The sequence below is a fragment of the Atheta coriaria genome, unplaced genomic scaffold (assembly GCF_025399875.1).
Source record: "Atheta coriaria isolate IRGN ID8LTWV9N9 unplaced genomic scaffold, Caltech_Dcor_3.1 hic_scaffold_5_pilon, whole genome shotgun sequence".
Classification (NCBI taxonomy): Eukaryota; Metazoa; Arthropoda; class Insecta; order Coleoptera; family Staphylinidae; genus Dalotia; species Dalotia coriaria.
Genome location: NW_027045447.1, coordinates 9,163,318 through 9,180,861, shown reverse-complemented (window position 1 = coordinate 9,180,861; position 17,544 = coordinate 9,163,318). Strand labels below are relative to the sequence as shown.

Genomic DNA, 17,544 nt, shown 5'->3' with positions numbered 1-17,544 from the left:
TGTCATTATAAATAATTAAATAATTCACATAACTTAAGAGCGTTTCATTCCGTACTAAGCCAACGTAATTCCGGAAATAAAAGTAACAAAAACTGTTTTTCTATCATTTTGACAATTGTTACTGTCACATAATTTATTCTATATTTCAAATCAAACCAAAAATACCTAAAAATGAGTAAACTATTGCAGTTAGAACATTGCTTAGTAAATCCTGTATTCTACGCGGGTCTTTTCCATGTGGTATGTGTCTAGATAATATCACTAGCAATATAATTATATTAATAAATATACTATTCCCAGGTTCTGGAAATTATAAATATTTTGCAGGCATCTTCTGCCATTGCATTGCATAGAAAATGTCAAAACGTAACAAATTTTTACCATAAAGATCAATTGTACTATAGCAGTAAGTAATATATATTTTCATTGTTAATATTATAATTATTTATTAACATTTCTTGAAATATTAGTTCTTGAATACCGTAATGAAGAAAACCAAAGTTCTTATTATCTGGATAATGCAATTTTCATGCCACGGCGCGATATTGTTGACCAAAATTACAACAATTTCATGTACTCAATGATCTGGTGGCTAATATTAAATAATATATTGATGTTTGCATCGGGTTTACTTCTTTGTGAGTTTATAACAACATATTTTTTTAAATTTCATATTTTAAACTATAATTATTGTTTTAGTCAGCATATTCGTGAGACAAAAATCTATCCTGGAATTTTGTATGATTCTCCCATGGGTTATCATTATCGTTGTGGTGATTATGATGGATTGGTACATTTTAATAAATTGGCTCTACATTTACAGTGATCATGTAAAATATTCTAAAAATTATTTTACAATTTTTATACAAGCTTTTATTCTTTTAGAGAAGCAACACGTATTACGGACAATTCTTCGGCGGGCATGATTTGCAAACAGAAGCGGTAATTAAAGAAAGACACGGAATTGAAATTCTGCATAATATTGGACGTAATAAACTAGGGATGTTATCACATCGCAGTATTTGCCACTGCATTAGTTTGGCTTGCCTTGTTACGGTTTTGTATTATCATGGTAAATCTTTGCCGAAAGCAAAGCCAAGGTTCAAGACACGGGCAAGTACTCAAAGTTTTGCTCAAAGCGTAAGTTAGATTAAATATTAAGATATTATGCACCGATAATATTATTTTATTATATTTCAGCGTGTATAATTTTGTTATGTGTTTAGTGACATTGTCATTGCACATTGTCAGTTTTTTGTGTAAATAAAAATGATCAAACCACCAAAAGTTAGAAGATCACCCGTTTTGTGTAATTTTCCATCTGTTTTCATCTCAGGCTTGATTACTTTTGTAAGTTTAAATCTAAATTTACTGTTTTTGAACAAAAAGAATCAAATAAATTGTTGTATATGTATTAAACTTTCTTAGATTATGTCTACATCTTTCTCAATATCAATCATATCGCATATAATTCATCATTCGACCTGTTTCAATGTCACTACTTATGAAACAAAAGCGGAAATTAAGTACAGTTGTAAGTTTTATTACTCATAAATATATTTCACACTAATTAATATATTTAATATATTTCCTAAACTTTTATAATCAGTATACAAATGCAAAGGCTTAGAAACTTTTGATTACCACAACACAACCGAAGATTTATGCGACAATGCCTTATTTTTCCATAACATCTATATGAACCTAAACGACTACATGCAGGCAATGTTAGTTTGGTTGGTAATTAGTGCATCTACTGCCCTATCATCAACTTTTCTCATGTGTAAGAAAATTTAAAAAATACTTACTAAATACAGAAAAAAATTAAATACTTTTCTGTCTATTATAGTTAGTTCTTATATTCGTGCCAATTGCTGCGTGGGAACTTGTTTTATATTTCCATGGATAGCATCCGTCTTTTGCATGTTTTTAACTGATATTTACATGTTTTATAACTGGATTATAAGATACCAAGATCATGTAAGCTATATTTAATATATTAAATGAATAATTAAAAATATCTAATAAAAATTCAGACAAGTTTATATTTCACTCAATTATGGTTCCGAATCGATTATGAAACAATCCAAAGAATATCCGAAAGACACAAAATGAAATTCATATCAGTTACCGAGATGAAAATAGGACTGCTCTCCTTGAAGTTGACCTGTGATGTGATATATTTCTTTTGTTATCTATGCGTCTGTCTGTACTGGGTTAAACATTTCTGTGTTGTTGGAAGACATTCAATAAAACCGATTATAATCAGGACTGAGGCTGAATCGGTGAATATTATGCCTGGAAAGTCAATTTTGAAAGACAAAAACCAGCATCATTTATTCAAGGAACGCAAAAAACGATAAATGTCATAATTTCACTGTCAATCAACTTCAAAGGTGCCCAAATGTGAATTAATATTATGGTTATTTGAAGAAAGTGATTTTAAAATTAAAATTTCAAAATGACTAATGTTTGTGTGCTAATAATAACTGCCTTTTTGGTGTGTGTTTTAAGCAAACCGTCAGTATATGGATCAATTAATCTGGTAAAATATAATATATCTATATGCTAATTGTAATTGATGGTTTTAATTGTGTAATTTTAGATTTGTGCTGCACTCCACCTAATAATCCTGGCTATATTCATTAGTCCATATATTCATTGCGAATCCTCGACAGTATTTAGACAAAATGAGCTGATTCTTTATGAAAGTATAATTTTAATAATAATTGCTATAATATATTAATTTTCGAATAATTTTTAGAATTACAATGTTCTGGTTTTAATGAGACTATTGTGGACAACGCTGTGATTTTCTCGAAAAAATTTGACTTGCTACGTGTTGCTTACGCATGGTTACTACTTGATGCTTGTATGATTATTGCAAGCATTTTACTTTTATGTAAGTTATATAAAAACACAATATTTCGAAATTGCAAATATAAGAAAAATTAAAAAGTGTAAATTAAAAATTACGTATTAGAAAACAAAGATATGATTAATATAATTATAATTTTAAAAATTAATATTAAAATGCTGGAAAATATGTTTTAATGTATTCATTTTTAGATGGAGTATTGTTCAAAATGAAATTTTGCGCTCCTAATATATTTTCAATACCATTTATTGTCGTATGTGACGTAACAATAATAGTGGATATCTTTTTCTTGATCATTTGGTTGGTTGCATATAAAAATCACGTAAGTCACAACAATATACACCTTTATGTAAGTTTATGGATTATAAATTTTATATACTATATTATTTAGTTTAGCAAATTATATTTTCATCAAATTGTCGGCATCAGAGACCGAGTATCGGTTGCAATTCTAAAGCACATCATGAAAGATGAAGACGTTGCCAATGGAATTGTTACCGTAACAGACATAAAAACAGTGAACATATTCTTTCGACTTTTGTATCACATCTGGACATTTTGCTGCACTTGTTTCGCTGTAAACCGATATTTCATGAAATGGCCCGAAATTGAAGAAAAGCAAACAATGCATCCGACAGAACAATAAATTGTCAACTCATTCAAAAAAACAAAACAAAAAAATTAAGAGTAAATAATGTCAGTATGTCAATCAACGTCATTATTTAATCATTTACACAAATTTATACTGAAGAATTTAAAGAATTTATAATGTGTTGTATTTGTCAAATATGCTTCAAGGGATTAATGAGCAAACCATTCATTTATGGCTTAATACAAATGGTAATTAATAATTTTTTAATTTTATGTACCACCTAACTAATTTAATACTATAAATTTATTGTTTAGTCTGTGGCTGTTGTTCATATGGTATTTTTAATCATTTATATTGCACCCTATATACACTGTGAAGCATCTTCTACAATCAAGCATGATAATTTAATCATTTTTCAAAGTATTACCAAAAATATTTGATTTTCAAACATAAATAACATACATTTTTCCAGAATTAAATTGCTCCAAGATTAATAACACTGTAGTGGATAACGCAGTGATGGTTTCGGATAATTTTGACTTACTATGTGTATCTTACATCTGGATAATCCTTGATGCCGCCTTAGCATGTGCATGCATAATATTTTTAAGTAATTTTTTAATTAAATATTTCCGTAAAATCATAAATTTTTCCAAAATATTTTTAGTTGGATTATGCGCAAATATTCCTTGTTGTATCGGAGCTATATTTTCCGTACCGTTTATTGCCATCTCCGGTTTGGTTATTGTTGTGGATATTATCCTGATGATTATATGGTCGCAAGCTTATAAAAAACACGTATGTAATTTTGAATTAAAAATACACATTACTTATATAATTTTGTAATTTTTAGATAAGTGATTACTATTTCTTTCAAATGATTGGTGTTCATGATAGAACCTCAAAAGTGGCTCTAAAGGATACTTTGGGTGTTCATGACCCAATTGATGATATAATCAACTTGGCTCGAATAAAAGCTACGAACTTATTCTACAGGCTGCTGTATCATATACTAACGCTGATCTTTTTACTGCTTGCAATTAAAAAGTTTCTTATGCAGTTGTGTCGAAAACCAAAGGACGAGCCAAAAGATAGCTAATTGTGAATTTGTGAAAATTTTTGAGAATAAATAAAAATTCGTTGTCTATTTCTAATTTATTTGCATCTACGCTCCGCCCATTTGTGTCAAGTTGAAGTTCTAGCCTCTTTACGCATGCGTAGCCTGCTTTGCACTACCATCATATAAACCAACATTGATTGTATAACTTAGTTGCTTCTTTGTATCAATCCGAAAGGAATTTGTTAATAACTTATACGAAAGAGATGGTAATTGCGTCTGCCGTATGCAAATGGACAACTCAGGAGTAGTTAGAGCCGAAGAAACGTCGCATGGACGTCTGCCTCGATGTGTTCTCGCGTTGTTGAGTGTCGTGTCGTGCAAATCACACACATTCGTTTGCATCGCTCGCTGAATAAGTTTCAAATGTGTTATGTGTATGTGCGTGTATGGAAACGCCGCGAGAGAGAATATCTCGCATGCGAGAGTCCGTTATTGCCCGCCCTGAATGAATGCCCACGCGCTATTCTCTCGGCGCGGTTTCGCTCAGCGCGTTTATACGTCCGATCGGCTGATTAATGCAGTGAAATGAGACCCGCAAGAGAATCTGGACGCGCGGAGCGTGCCATCGTCTTTTCACAGAATCAACACTCAAACTGAATCATATAAACTAATTTTGAATTAAAAGTGCTCATGTTGTGGTGATATGTGACAGAAAATTTAATTACAGTGTGAAAACTTGTAAACGCTGAGAAAACTTGTGCTAAACTGAGGTGGAAATGTCAGTGGTTACGAATGTTACGATGGATTATGAGTGTTGGCTTACAGAAACGACGACGGTGAGTAATGATTAGTCATTTCCTTAATTAAAAGATGCTGCGACAAAAAATATTCCCAAAATTAAATGTAAATCACTATTTTAGTCATCGGAATAAATGTCATCCAAAAAATAAAACTTTCTAAAAAAGTTGAAAAAGTTAAGTGTTAAAGTTATCTAATAGAAACCAAATTTGGTTTTATTCAAACAATGGAATTCCTAAACATTGCAAAATGTTTAATTTCCATAACAACAATTTGCCTACATTTTCTCACCTTGAAAATATGAATTTATTACAACGCGTTATAAACAACCAAACAAAACAGGAAATATGCATGATTGTACTAATCGGTTGAGTTGAAATGTAATATTTCTATCAAAATGGCTGTATAGAAGAAATGTTGGTTGCATAACTTATATTGGTAAATAGTACACGCAGAATGCACAATCCGTCAATATTTTCATGCGTGTGCGTTTGAGGACTACCGAACAATGTGCACAATGAACGACAATTAATTACAGTGCCGCACGCTTAATGGTAATAGCAACAGAGTGGCAATAAAGTGCAATGAAATGCAATAAAATGCAATAAACATCTGTTTGCTGCCAATGCGGAGGCGTTAATAATGCGATGTAGAAGAAATACAAGACAAGCGACTGTATCACAACTACATAATTATTAAATCATTTTATAACGTTTAATTTATTGTCTGAATAAAAAATAAAAATAAATAAAACTTGTTTGTGTGTAGTTTAAAAATAAAAATAAATAAGTACACACAGGAAAGAAATATACTTAAATGAAAAACTAGGACTAGGTGCAACGAATGCAATCGCACGTTATATTTATAAACATTGTCGAATGAATCACGCGTTTTCCTATTTTCCGCAAGGCGCACGCGGCGCAATTTCGGCGGCGGAAATCTCAAATCATGAACACTTCGGAGCGCGCGCGTACGCCGCACATCTCGCCGCCGTCCGCGGCCGCGGGTTAATAATAGAATTTGAACTAAAACACAAAACACCCAATGCCTTATTCGGCACTAGCGACTCGAGTTACGCGCGTAGCGCGAGTAGCGCCTAAAAGAGCATATTCCACCTTCCTGCTGGCTCGTCGCGTTACAGGAACATCTACGGGATGTCACATGAATAACCAATCTAATAATATCATCAATAAAGTGCATCACAATATGAATAAGTATCATAGTGATGGTAAAAATGACAAAAAATGCAAAAATATTAAATTATTTGTTTTTACAATGGTTTATAAATATTTTAATTTATTTGAAAGCAACATTCAGTGTAGTTGTACAAAGTTATGGGTATGCCGCGGCGGTAAGTGGAGAGGGCGTCGCGACGGCTATTTCCGACGCCGCGCACCATCTACGGACAAGCTGCGACGCCGCGCGCGCTCTTCGAATAACGAACGCCGCACGCACACCATCAACCCAGCAAAAATGTGAAACATGCACATGTAAAGCGTCGAAGTTTACGATTTACGCTACGTCGCAACGCCGAGTTGGACGTCGGACGTAGTGCGTCGCGACCACGTTGCAATTATCAAAAAATCACAAAAACACCATCGAAACTCAATAAATCCATTAAAATCAAAACAAGACGTAATCTTATAAAAATACAAGACATATTGACATTCCCGAACGCTTAATTCGTGCATTTTTAAATAAATTAAACTAAACTAAAAAAAAAGTTGATAAATATTTGATTGAGTGCAGCATGCAGGTGTCCAAGATTGATCAGCGTCTTATTCTAATCGGTGAATTAATTAATAAATTAACCAAATTAAAACAGGCCAATACATTATTAAGTAAGTCAGTATTTTAATCAGTATTTTTTTTGCTATTTGTGTTTTTATTTTATTTTTATTTGCGTGGTTTGAAAGTGTTTGATTTAACATTTTATGAATGACGAAAGCCTCCAACACGCGCCGAGAAAAATGAATGAAACGCAGTGCCCGCAAGCAAAAAATGATTGAACGCGCTTGAATGCCATAAATTATTCAATGCTGACATAAATAATGCCCACCTACAACTCGCAAAACCATAAAGATGAAAATTATTCAATCGGTTCGGTCGTGATCGTGTGATTTTTATGCTAAAAATCACCACAAACGCGCATTATTTGATAGAAACATAATTGAATAATCCTGTTGTTTATGATTTTGGCTGATTTTTTATTCCGATTGATATCGATCTTGACATTTGAATATTTATCCAAGTATTATACGACGAAATAAATTAAATCGGTTTTTGCACTGTTTTCGTTACAAATTGTAGGAGTTGATCATTAATTACAATGTCGCCTGGGATTTGTTGCAGAATAAGTTACAATGCAGTCAGAAGTAGACGAAATAAATGGCGAGCACGACATATTACTAGCCAGTCAGAATCAGAACCAGGACAACGAGCGAAAAAGGTGAATATTTAAATTCCAACCACAAATAATCACAAAATTGTTCTAAATTTAAATTTACAGACCTGTAATTAAAATGATTCCGGAATCTTTCACGTCTTCGGATATTGAAGACGATGTTAAGCACGAGTCAACGCCAGTGGTGGAAAGTGATGCGACGCTGGAAAACAACGAGACACTTCGCGCGTGGTTCCAACGCATCACGCACATGCAGAACGAGATTCAAAAGAAACTACAAACGGAAGCAACCGCATTCAACGCGTGTGCCCCACCTGTCGGTGAGATGCAAACTCAAGTGTCTTTACCCAGAGGGCGTTCACCGCAAGTTCCGCCATTGGTCCAAACACAACCTCACTTCCACCCCGCGCATGCGCAAAGTATGCAAACCGTTCAACAATCAACGCGCGTAGTGAAATATCAGGATTTACCGTATATGGGTGAAATGACCTTGGATAACTCCAAACCGCGCAGGGGTCGTAAACCGAAAAAGGCGGATATATGCCATTTGATTTATAAAAACTACGGAACGATATTTCCGGGTACGCCTAATCCGAAGAGTTTAACTGAAAAACATTCAGAAAAAAGTGGAAAGAATGCCAATGTTAATCACAACGTGTTTGCGAATGATGACAGTTTGCAACGCAGCGATGTACAAAATAGAATTATCAGTAGTCTACTCGAGAAACGCCTCACGCAGGAATCCAAACGTCAGGCACAAGGAGGTACTTCGTTGACAGTGAATAAAAAGTTGAAACCTTCACATGGAACGGCGGAACCGCTGAATTTGTGTATTCGTGATTTGGATCATTTAAAAATACGCCTGGGCGGCATAAACAAACAGTTAAACAATAAAAACAATAGTGCTCAAGGTAGTGTCAATCGAGAAGTGGCGGGAGTGTCAAAAACTGCTCAATCGCCTCCACCAAAAGTGGAAATCAAAGAAGAACGTCCCGATAGTGATGATGAAGTGGAATTTGTTCATGAAACACCCTCCCCTGCATCAGCAACTTCCACAACTTCAGAATTTAAATTTCCTGGAAATTTATCTGAGTTGTTGCCAACCGGAAGTACGGCCATTTTGCCCGCAACTGAAAATGGCGCACCACCAGGCGGGTATGTCTACTGGCCGAACGCTGGTGTATTTATTCATCCATTAGCATTGCAACAACAATTGTTATACTATCAAAAATGACGGGTTTGACAGAAGATGGTGTAGCATCATCTTCTTACCCGGAAGTACCTAAAAAGTCTAAAACACCGAAATCGAAAGCGTCTTCCACTAAAAGTGAAACTTCCGAAGATGAAAGTTCAAAAGACTCGAAACGAGGAAGTGCCGCTTGTAGTTATGATAAATCCCCAGCAAAACGGAAACGCAGCGCCATCTTTATCCCGCCTATACCCACTGAGAACCAGAGTAATCCCGCAACGGAAGTGTCAATTTGTAAGTTCAAGTTTACCGGAGGTGCGAAACCCAGTTTACAAGAGAAGAAAATGTTGTCGGTTGATTCCGGAGGTAATTTTCGATACTATTCCGGTACCGGTGATAAAAGCATGCGAGGATATGAGTTCTTCCCAAGGGAGACACTCCAACAGCAAGTGCACAACTCGCAAGGGTCTAGCACAGGCGCGTTTCTACAGGCGAGCGGTGAAAGAATTTATCCTTCATCTCCCGTTGACTTTCCTGCGAAAGTGAATGAATTTATGCTCACACCGGAAATTAAACCGGATTTACCTCCCTTGCATCCGACTGTATCGCCATCTAGTTCTGATGCGCGGAATAAAAAGCGCAAGAGTAGGAAATCTATACAGCGGGAGAAACTTGAACAAACGTTCAAAGAGAAAGGATTCTTGATTCAAACGCAGCAGTTGGAATCGGCCGAAGGTGCAACTTACTGTAAATTCAGACAGTTGAGGAAGTTCACGCGATATTTATTCCGAAGCTGGAAGGATTACCTGCCTGGCAATGTAGGAGAAAATCCAGATGGCGTACCGGTACCACCAGAATTAAATAATGAGAGATTACCGCAAGAAATCGATCAAAATGATGATTTGTCTTTAATTGGTGATCATGAGAGTGTGTCAAATTTATCCAGCCCGAGGATGGCGGAAAATACTAGTCCGCCATTGTGACAAATGGCTGCCTAAGCGGATTTTCGGATTTATGTGCCATTTTAACGCCGCCATTTTGTGTAAAAGCAAGCCAAAGAACAAAATGTCATTGTTTGACGATGGTTCGTGAATGAATGATGTGAATTTCTAGTTCAAGTGCAAAACGTTCTTCTTCTAGTCTTTGAAAACACTCGAAGCTTTGTAATTGTTGTTGTTATTAGCACAACAATTATTATTTAGTTAAACAAGAACCACAAGACTCGACTATTAATCGATTTTAAGATTAATATTACTTAATTTATTGACCTGTATTTAAAACGTTGTTAAATGTTAGCGTTACAATTCACAAATTGCATTTGATTAAAACTACACTAATATAAATAATAAAAATTCTAAACGACCAAAATTTAATGACCAATATGAAATTTAAAAAAAAATCTATCGGATTGTACATAGATTTTGTTATGAAAAGAGTATATTTTCATTCTTGTTTTTTGTAGAAACGTTTTACAAATTTTGTGTTTAAATCTGCATATTGTAACAATTTTCAAACTATGAAAGACATTAATATACTATTACCCTATTATCAAATGTTGAAATTCATGTTGTATCAAACCCACGTATCAAACGACAATTCCAAATCACTTCCAATGTACTGATATCATATAAAAATGTCGCGAGTGAATAGGAAATGTCGCTCGCACACTCCTATCACAGATAAGTAAATGAATCTAAGTAACTTAAGATTAATCTTACCTTACATGTTGGCAATTCTTCAAAGCGTTGGCGTAGTCATCGTTGGAATTTGCGACCAGTCATTGCACAGTTCTGAATAAAACAACAATTAGAGTTCTATCACGTTAATCACACACGATAAAATAAAACGATCACAATTAATTGCAACGCGTAAAACTTCCAGGTTAGATGATGCTAACACGTTCAGCGGTAACTTTACAATGCAGCCATGCGCCGTGGATCACAGCAACTTAACATGTTTGAGAACAAGTGATAACAATGTTTACTACATTTTTTGTTTTGTACAATCTCACGAGTTTGAACTGTTTGACTAGAATATGAGTTATTTTAGTTTAACATTGAAGTTCCTTTCAGATAAATTAAAAAAATAACTTAAATAAACTAAAAATGACTTAACAATCGAGAAATATAATTATAATATATGTTTATGTATAATATAAGTAATTGATACAAATATTTACAATAGTGTACAATAAAGACTCACTCAGATCTAATAATAATTGTAATATTAAGTCATTTCTTACAGCGAGTTTTAAATAATTATTACACTCTCTCTTTCTTTATAGATTTTTTTCATTTTCCATGCGAAAATTATTAAATTTCATTCTTATTTGCTTAATTTGATAGGTTTTTCATAAAGATTTTTATTAATATAATTTTCGTATGTTTCTCTTTGTCAAACTGAAATCTTTCGATTTTATTTATATTCACAAAGCATTCGAAATGTCATCATGGTTGATGTCAACATTGAACTCTGAATACGCATTAAAATGTGACAAAAATTTGATATAAAGCCAGCATGCAATGTTTGCAAATCGCGTGGAATGCGACAGAAAATATTCAAACTGCATACACGTTCGCATTACGCTTTGTTAGTTGATTATATTAAGATGATTCATCAATATCTAAAGAGATTTGAAATAAATCTGGACGTTTAGTACACCGACTGGCGCTAGATGCGAATTTTATAAAAATTAATTCAAAAATCAATATCAATTATTGCGTTTCATTTCATTTGATAAAACATGTCTTAGATTATTATGCATTCTTTAACTGTATTTACATTTGTACAAAATGTGTATTGTGTGCAGTTTCCAAATTTATTCCAAATCAGCGAAACGCAAGAGATCATCATATACAGACGAAGAGAACTAGTAATATTTTGCAACTTAGATGAATCGATACATCGGTGTATGTAAAATGGGTATTATAGGCCACTACGGTATATGATTGAGAATGCAAATAGTTTTGTTTCTTTCAATTTACACTTATAATCCCTTTGTAATCAGGTTCGTAAAGATTTTCACTGTAAAATCAATGTTTGAATAGAGTCTGAGTAAGCTGAAGTATTTAAATATACATTTAAACTTATACAATTCGGCGTAGAAGAGGGATATTATGTAATATGTTGATTAAGTTTGTTGTAAAACATTTGGTCGCCAATTGGATAAACTTTAAACACGTTGAATCTCATTCAAGCAAAAATCATCTAGATATGTTTCAAATCGTATAATCTCTAAGGTATTTAATATGTCATCAAACATGTTGGTTCCTTTGTCGTCTAAAAATGTTAAAATCTGCAATCTGCATTTATTCAAAGTTAAATTTCTCATTTATTGTAATTCCAATTTAAAGATTTCTTGTGTTCTTGGTCCAGGTATAAATTCCATTAGTTCCAATCAGTATTCCCATCAAATTTGGACAGTTTTTAAGTGAATATATTCAGGATTATAATATTTATTAGCTTTTGATATTCAAAACCAAAGATTGAAAATGTTTTCCTTTTCAAAATGTCCGCAACTTCATGGCGGTTTAATTGATGATCATTTCGTTATGTTTTCTTTGTTAGTTTGTTAAGATTTAAGAAACAGGTAAAGATCACAGATAAGAGGCACTCCGTCTTATAAATTATTTTAAATAAATTACACGTACATATTTATCAAACATGAACTGAACTCAATCACTTCATTTTCAGAATAAATCTTTGAAAATATTCACAGTTTAAAAAAGTAAACTCAGAAACTTAACGAGTATAATTACGAGTAACTAATCAATAAGCAAAAAGGAATGATTCGTCACGTTATGTACAATATGCAATAAATCGTAGTCAACATTTGAAAAATTCGTTTTTCGCTCAAGAGTTCGTAACAATTTTTACTTGAATATCGTTTTTTAAGAGTTAAGTTTAGGTTTTACTTGGTACGGGTTCATCTCGACGTCGTCGTGTCGTGTAAATTTAGAATTTAAAAAGAAATCGATAGGCACGAACTAGTGGTCTCGACAAATCGAAAAATGTTCATCTTCAAGGCGCGAAAACTACGCGTTTCTCGTGTGCTAACCCTATCTATCACCTACACTAACCTATCCTAAAAGGTACCTAGGTAATTAACACTAGACTTCATTTAGGTTGATAATAATTACTTGTATATACAAAAAGAGATGTGCCCGATTGTTATTCATGTTAGTATTCTATCCTAGTGATGTTATTTCGATGAGAAATTATTTAAACATTTGAAAACTTCAACTGTAGCTTCGATATATGTGATAAAATATGAAGGAATGAATAAGACAGCTCGAGATACCGCCGACATTTAATTCAACACCGAAAACAAACGATTATTGCTTCTTTTTTTGAGTTTTCATTGTCGATTCTAATTGAACCTTTCGTTTGACAAAACAAAGCAAAGTGTTACGCCTGCCCAACCAGATTCGTCTGATTAATTGATGCTGTTTAGAGCGTTTATTCTCCATCACGTTGTGTTTTTGTCCCCAATTGTTTGTTTTCGTCGTAATAAATAAATTAATTAATTCGTCTGCGCATTCCATTAGTGTGTTTCAAAACACAAAGACGATGAGACTGCGTTCGAGCCGCCGGTTCGAAGAAAGAGAAGGCTCATTGTGCCGTTTTCTGTTTGCTTATCCTAATATCATCTATCATTATATAAATCGAGTCTAAACGTAATGCTCGTAAGTTCACATACTTCTCATTTGCTTGATTCGTGACAAAGCTACACGTTAATAAATTACGTTAAAGTCTGCAAATACAGACCAATAATCATTTGATAATCTGATAAATAGGTAATCTTCTCTGATAATTAGGTAAATAATGTGTTTTGGATTCTGATCGGGATGCACCGTTTTGTTTGCTTTCCTAATTGGATTTTCGCCGGGCGCTAAGAAATTGTGAGTAATTGTTCGGCGCCGTTGGAATATTAATGATAATATCGTGTAGTTATCGTCGGGATTCCGCCCTCGGGTCTCTCTCACACGTCGTCCTCCACGCTGCGCAGGTTCACCTGCTGTTTTTGTGCCAGTGCATTCACCACGTATATCAACGAGTCCATCTTTTTGTCCATTGTACTCAACTGCAATGGGTCATCAAAAACAGTTTAGTTAAGAGTGAATTATGCCTCGATAAATAATATTTAACCTGTTGCTCGACGCGATACAATCGTGCTCCGACCGTCATCGGCTTGACATTACCAACCCTGTCGATTCCAGCGAGGTAACTACCTGGCTTTCCCAGGGTCTGATCCAATCTCCTTTGTAACTCCTGGAAAAATATTTAAACACCCTTTTAAATAATCAGGAAGTCTCGATTCCAAAATTTATCAAAATTTGTTAAGTGCTTTTCCCATGAAAGCGTAACAAACATACAAACAAATTATTATCTATTACCTTTATGCGAACCATCATATTGAGATGCCCCTGACTGTACTGTTCGATAACATCGCGCACGTCGTAGGGTTTACGTGCCTGTTGGAATTTCCGCCGCGCGACAAAGTACTTGATTTTCCGGATCGCGCGTATCGCATTCTTGTGTGCTTCCGTTAATCTGCGACAGACAAGGTAAATATTTAGATTGCAGTAGGTAGCGCGAGGGTGGTGAGTGTTACGCACTGGGTAACGCGTGGTAATTCACTGTCCATGTCATCAATTTCGTCGCTTGGCGCTTCCGTTACGGTGCTTGTCTGCGATGTGAAGATTGCACCACGTACGCTTTCTCTATCACCTCTTCGGACTCGATTTGGTGTTCCTATAAACACACAATTGTTTCATATTTACATAAAATGAAAATTCAATTCGAAGACAAAAAAAAGCAAAATATGTATTTTACAAAAAACATGTTACGGTTTTTTCAGTATTGTTTGTTGGAGTTGTTAAAAATTCATATTTTGCGGTGAAAAGGCAATAAATTCCAGAAATAAGTTGCGCTCATAGGAAAACTGGGCATCCATGTCGACACGATGATTTAAATCCAAGCCACGCACCGGATTTAGTCCTTTTTCTTAGCTTTTTTTATTGAATAGTAGCGCAGTAGCACCGTATTTCGTACATTTCTCGGATTTTCACCGCGCACGTAAATTCGATTCTCAATTCAGTCGTCGAAAGGAAAGGAAAAAATCGGGATAATGGTCGATCCAAGTGGTTTACGCAGGACCGCACTTCATTTTTATTTGTTAAAAAATTTAATAACATAACAACTTTATAACCAACATATAATTAATTTATATCTTTAGAATAAAACTGAATTAAATAAATTTAATGTCAAAAAATAGGGTTTTTCTATGAAAGTTAAGTGGTTGGCTCTGTTTTCTACAAGGGAAAAAATGCGGTAGCACAAAGTTGAACTCAAGTTCGAGGAGTAGTGAATAAAAAAATGGGAATAGGAAAAAAATGTAAAAAGATATAAAAAGGAAATCCGAGTCGCGACTGAAAAGAGACAAGAATGACGCGAACAAAGCACTCGCCGAAGAAGGACGCGACCTGCCCGCCGTTGTGCAAATATACAAAATTGAATGGGTATTGGATTAGTGTCGGGCGAGCTTCTTCAGGGCGGAGCAAAATCCCCAAATTGTGCGCACGACTGAAACCCGAATCGCGAAATACGTACTCTCCCGGTAACCGAACGCGTGAAATTCAAAACAGGTGAGACGAAAATATCAATATGTAGTTCAAAACTCAACACAAATAAAATACAAAAAGAAAAAAAAATTACATTCGGCTGAAATTACTTACCAGCTTTCGGTTCCTCCATGTAGAATACCACATCGTTGTCCTGATCGATGGACCTGCCGCCGGTGAGCGATGCCGCCGCACTCGGCGGCGGCGGTTGGTCGCCTTGCGGCGTACCGGGCGCCTCCATGCGATTCCGCGATTTCCGCCGCTTTAGCACCGAGGCCTTCTTCGCCACCTGCAATATGAGGGACTGACCCAACCCATGGTTGACTTAACACCAAGACACCAAACATCGCTTTCTATATAGAAACTAGCCTAACGCATCAACTAGACATTAATTTTGTTTCATTCCAGCACCATTTCGAAAAGGAAATAAATTAGGTTATGTATTTCATAACAGAATGGCACTCAAACGAAACGACATTTCATAGCATTTTGATATTGGAAAACAAATGAAAATCGTGCATCACGATGCATTTTCGATATTCAATCACTTAAGCCCAGCTTTCCGGTGCGATCCGCATCGGTTTCATTTGTTTTCGAAATTCGACATTGATATCACTGCTTGTGTGATAATCGCACAATCTAAAATTAGTTACCATCGAATATCATGCACGTCAAGACACAATTTATAATAATTTTGTATGAAAATATTCATATTGACACATTGGATATATGAATCAAAAAATTTGAAAATAAAATAAAATAAACACGTGCGAATGCTATGAAAATGCAATTCTGTACAAATCTGTGCCAAACTAATATGTGCTGCTATTTGAATTCTATATTCATATTAATATTAATATTCAGATTGAAATTGGTTGATCAATAAAACTAATTGGCGCATAAATTCACTAAATTGAATAGTTCCCATGCACTAATCGGATGCGTTTTTAATGCTCACTGGCGGCCATCTTGTTTCACGCTCTAGCTATAAATTCGGTGCAGTTTAAAAGCAAATTCTTTTTACCTTCGACAGCGGTAGAGAATTGGAGGACCCTGAGGACTGGTTGCAATTGGCGTTCGTGTCCTTCAGGTACAACTGCCAGGTGGCCGTCGAATTGAAACTCTTGTCGGCGGCGTAGCACCGCCAGAGGCTTTGGATAAGCATGGCCGCCGCTGGAATCTGACGGTTGAAGTGCTTCTGGCGCTGCTTCTGTTGCACCTTTAGTGCAAAACCCGAACCGAGTATGCCCTGCGCAATTTTTAAATAAATTAGTCTTTAAACATTTTTTAAATATTTTGACTTACAGCTGGAAGAGCAAAGAACGAAATGGCAAAAACGCTGAAACATGACGCGACAATCTTGCCCATCCACGTGCGCGGCACTGTGTCGCCATAACCAATCGTCGTGACTGTAATAACCCCCCACCAGAGGGCGTCGGCGTACGACGAGAAGTTGTTCTTGCCGTCGGCGACGACAGCGTCTTTCTCGGCGAGGTACACAAAGTAGCTGCTGAAGATCAGCCCGAGGAAGCCGATGTACAGCGTCGTTATCAGCTCCTGAAAGTGAATTATCGGTGTAATAAATGATCGATAGCGGAAGTTGACGTCACGCGGAGAAAATTCGCATTCCTTTGATGTGGTTAGCGCCGAAATGATGGAATTGCTATTTCAATATTGACGGCGGGTACTTCGCGAGAGGTGGTTTTCGAGTGTGCGTTGTTAACTGATTAACTAAACATCGCTCATCGATTGTGTCAGCGCCATCACGCGCGCGCATCAAATTTGTGTCGAATATTTTGGGCCGAGTTTATATTTTGATTGCGACGCTCCATCAAACCCGATGATCGAATTCGCGTTGGGCAAATTTGCAGTGAAAATGTTTTGTCGAAAATATAACAACATGAGGGCAATTTTCTATTGGTGGGCTCAATTAAAATTAATTTTTCACAAAAATATGAAATGTTTTATAAATATTTTTAGGTTAAATTAGGTTAGGTTAC

At 35.2% G+C, this 17,544-nt stretch overlaps 4 protein-coding genes and 1 long non-coding RNA gene across 10 annotated transcripts in view; 4 read left to right on the top strand and 1 right to left on the bottom strand.

Annotated features, from left to right (window-relative positions):
• The first annotated feature begins 105 nt into the window (after positions 1-105).
• Positions 106-1,419, top strand: LOC135791872 (uncharacterized). Its single transcript, XM_065302436.1, has 6 exons — positions 106-240; positions 301-406; positions 471-638; positions 700-830; positions 886-1,140; positions 1,201-1,419. Exons 1-6 carry the CDS (start codon positions 172-174, stop codon positions 1,207-1,209), a joined length of 738 nt encoding a protein of 245 aa, XP_065158508.1. The 5' UTR covers positions 106-171; the 3' UTR covers positions 1,210-1,419.
• Positions 1,420-1,970: 551 nt separating this feature from the next.
• On the top strand, positions 1,971-4,624 carry LOC135791873 (uncharacterized). Its single transcript, XM_065302437.1, has 9 exons — positions 1,971-2,545; positions 2,606-2,711; positions 2,765-2,902; positions 3,070-3,200; positions 3,270-3,718; positions 3,785-3,890; positions 3,943-4,080; positions 4,138-4,268; positions 4,324-4,624. Exons 1-5 carry the CDS (start codon positions 2,462-2,464, stop codon positions 3,522-3,524), a joined length of 714 nt encoding a protein of 237 aa, XP_065158509.1. The 5' UTR covers positions 1,971-2,461; the 3' UTR covers positions 3,525-3,718; positions 3,785-3,890; positions 3,943-4,080; positions 4,138-4,268; positions 4,324-4,624.
• A 400-nt stretch (positions 4,625-5,024) lies between these two features.
• LOC135792886 (uncharacterized) lies at positions 5,025-16,929 on the top strand. Its single transcript, XR_010548484.1, has 3 exons — positions 5,025-5,366; positions 16,578-16,786; positions 16,852-16,929. It is a non-coding gene; the product is annotated as an uncharacterized lncRNA (long non-coding RNA).
• LOC135792867 (uncharacterized) lies at positions 6,637-10,474 on the top strand. Its single transcript, XM_065303648.1, is given in 4 exon segments — positions 6,637-7,169; positions 7,681-7,777; positions 7,838-8,958; positions 8,961-10,474. Coding segments are annotated over 3 exon segments (2,151 nt in total). The 5' UTR covers positions 6,637-7,169; positions 7,681-7,691; the 3' UTR covers positions 9,905-10,474.
• Positions 11,032-17,544, bottom strand: part of KCNQ (KCNQ potassium channel) — a 55,025-nt gene continuing 48,512 nt past the window's right edge. For 5 of the 6 annotated variants that reach the window (XM_065303645.1, XM_065303647.1, XM_065303646.1 and 2 more), the window contains 7 exons: positions 16,850-17,101; positions 16,569-16,793; positions 15,659-15,848; positions 14,540-14,675; positions 14,318-14,474; positions 14,070-14,192; positions 11,032-14,004 (listed from right to left, as the gene is read on the bottom strand). In XM_065303645.1, the coding sequence (XP_065159717.1) occupies positions 13,903-14,004; positions 14,070-14,192; positions 14,318-14,474; positions 14,540-14,675; positions 15,659-15,848; positions 16,569-16,793; positions 16,850-17,101 (1,185 nt within the window). In that variant the 3' untranslated portion in view covers positions 11,032-13,902. The remainder of the gene's footprint in view (positions 14,005-14,069; positions 14,193-14,317; positions 14,475-14,539; positions 14,676-15,658; positions 15,849-16,568; positions 16,794-16,849; positions 17,102-17,544) is intronic. The other variant, XM_065303643.1, reaches the window with a different exon arrangement.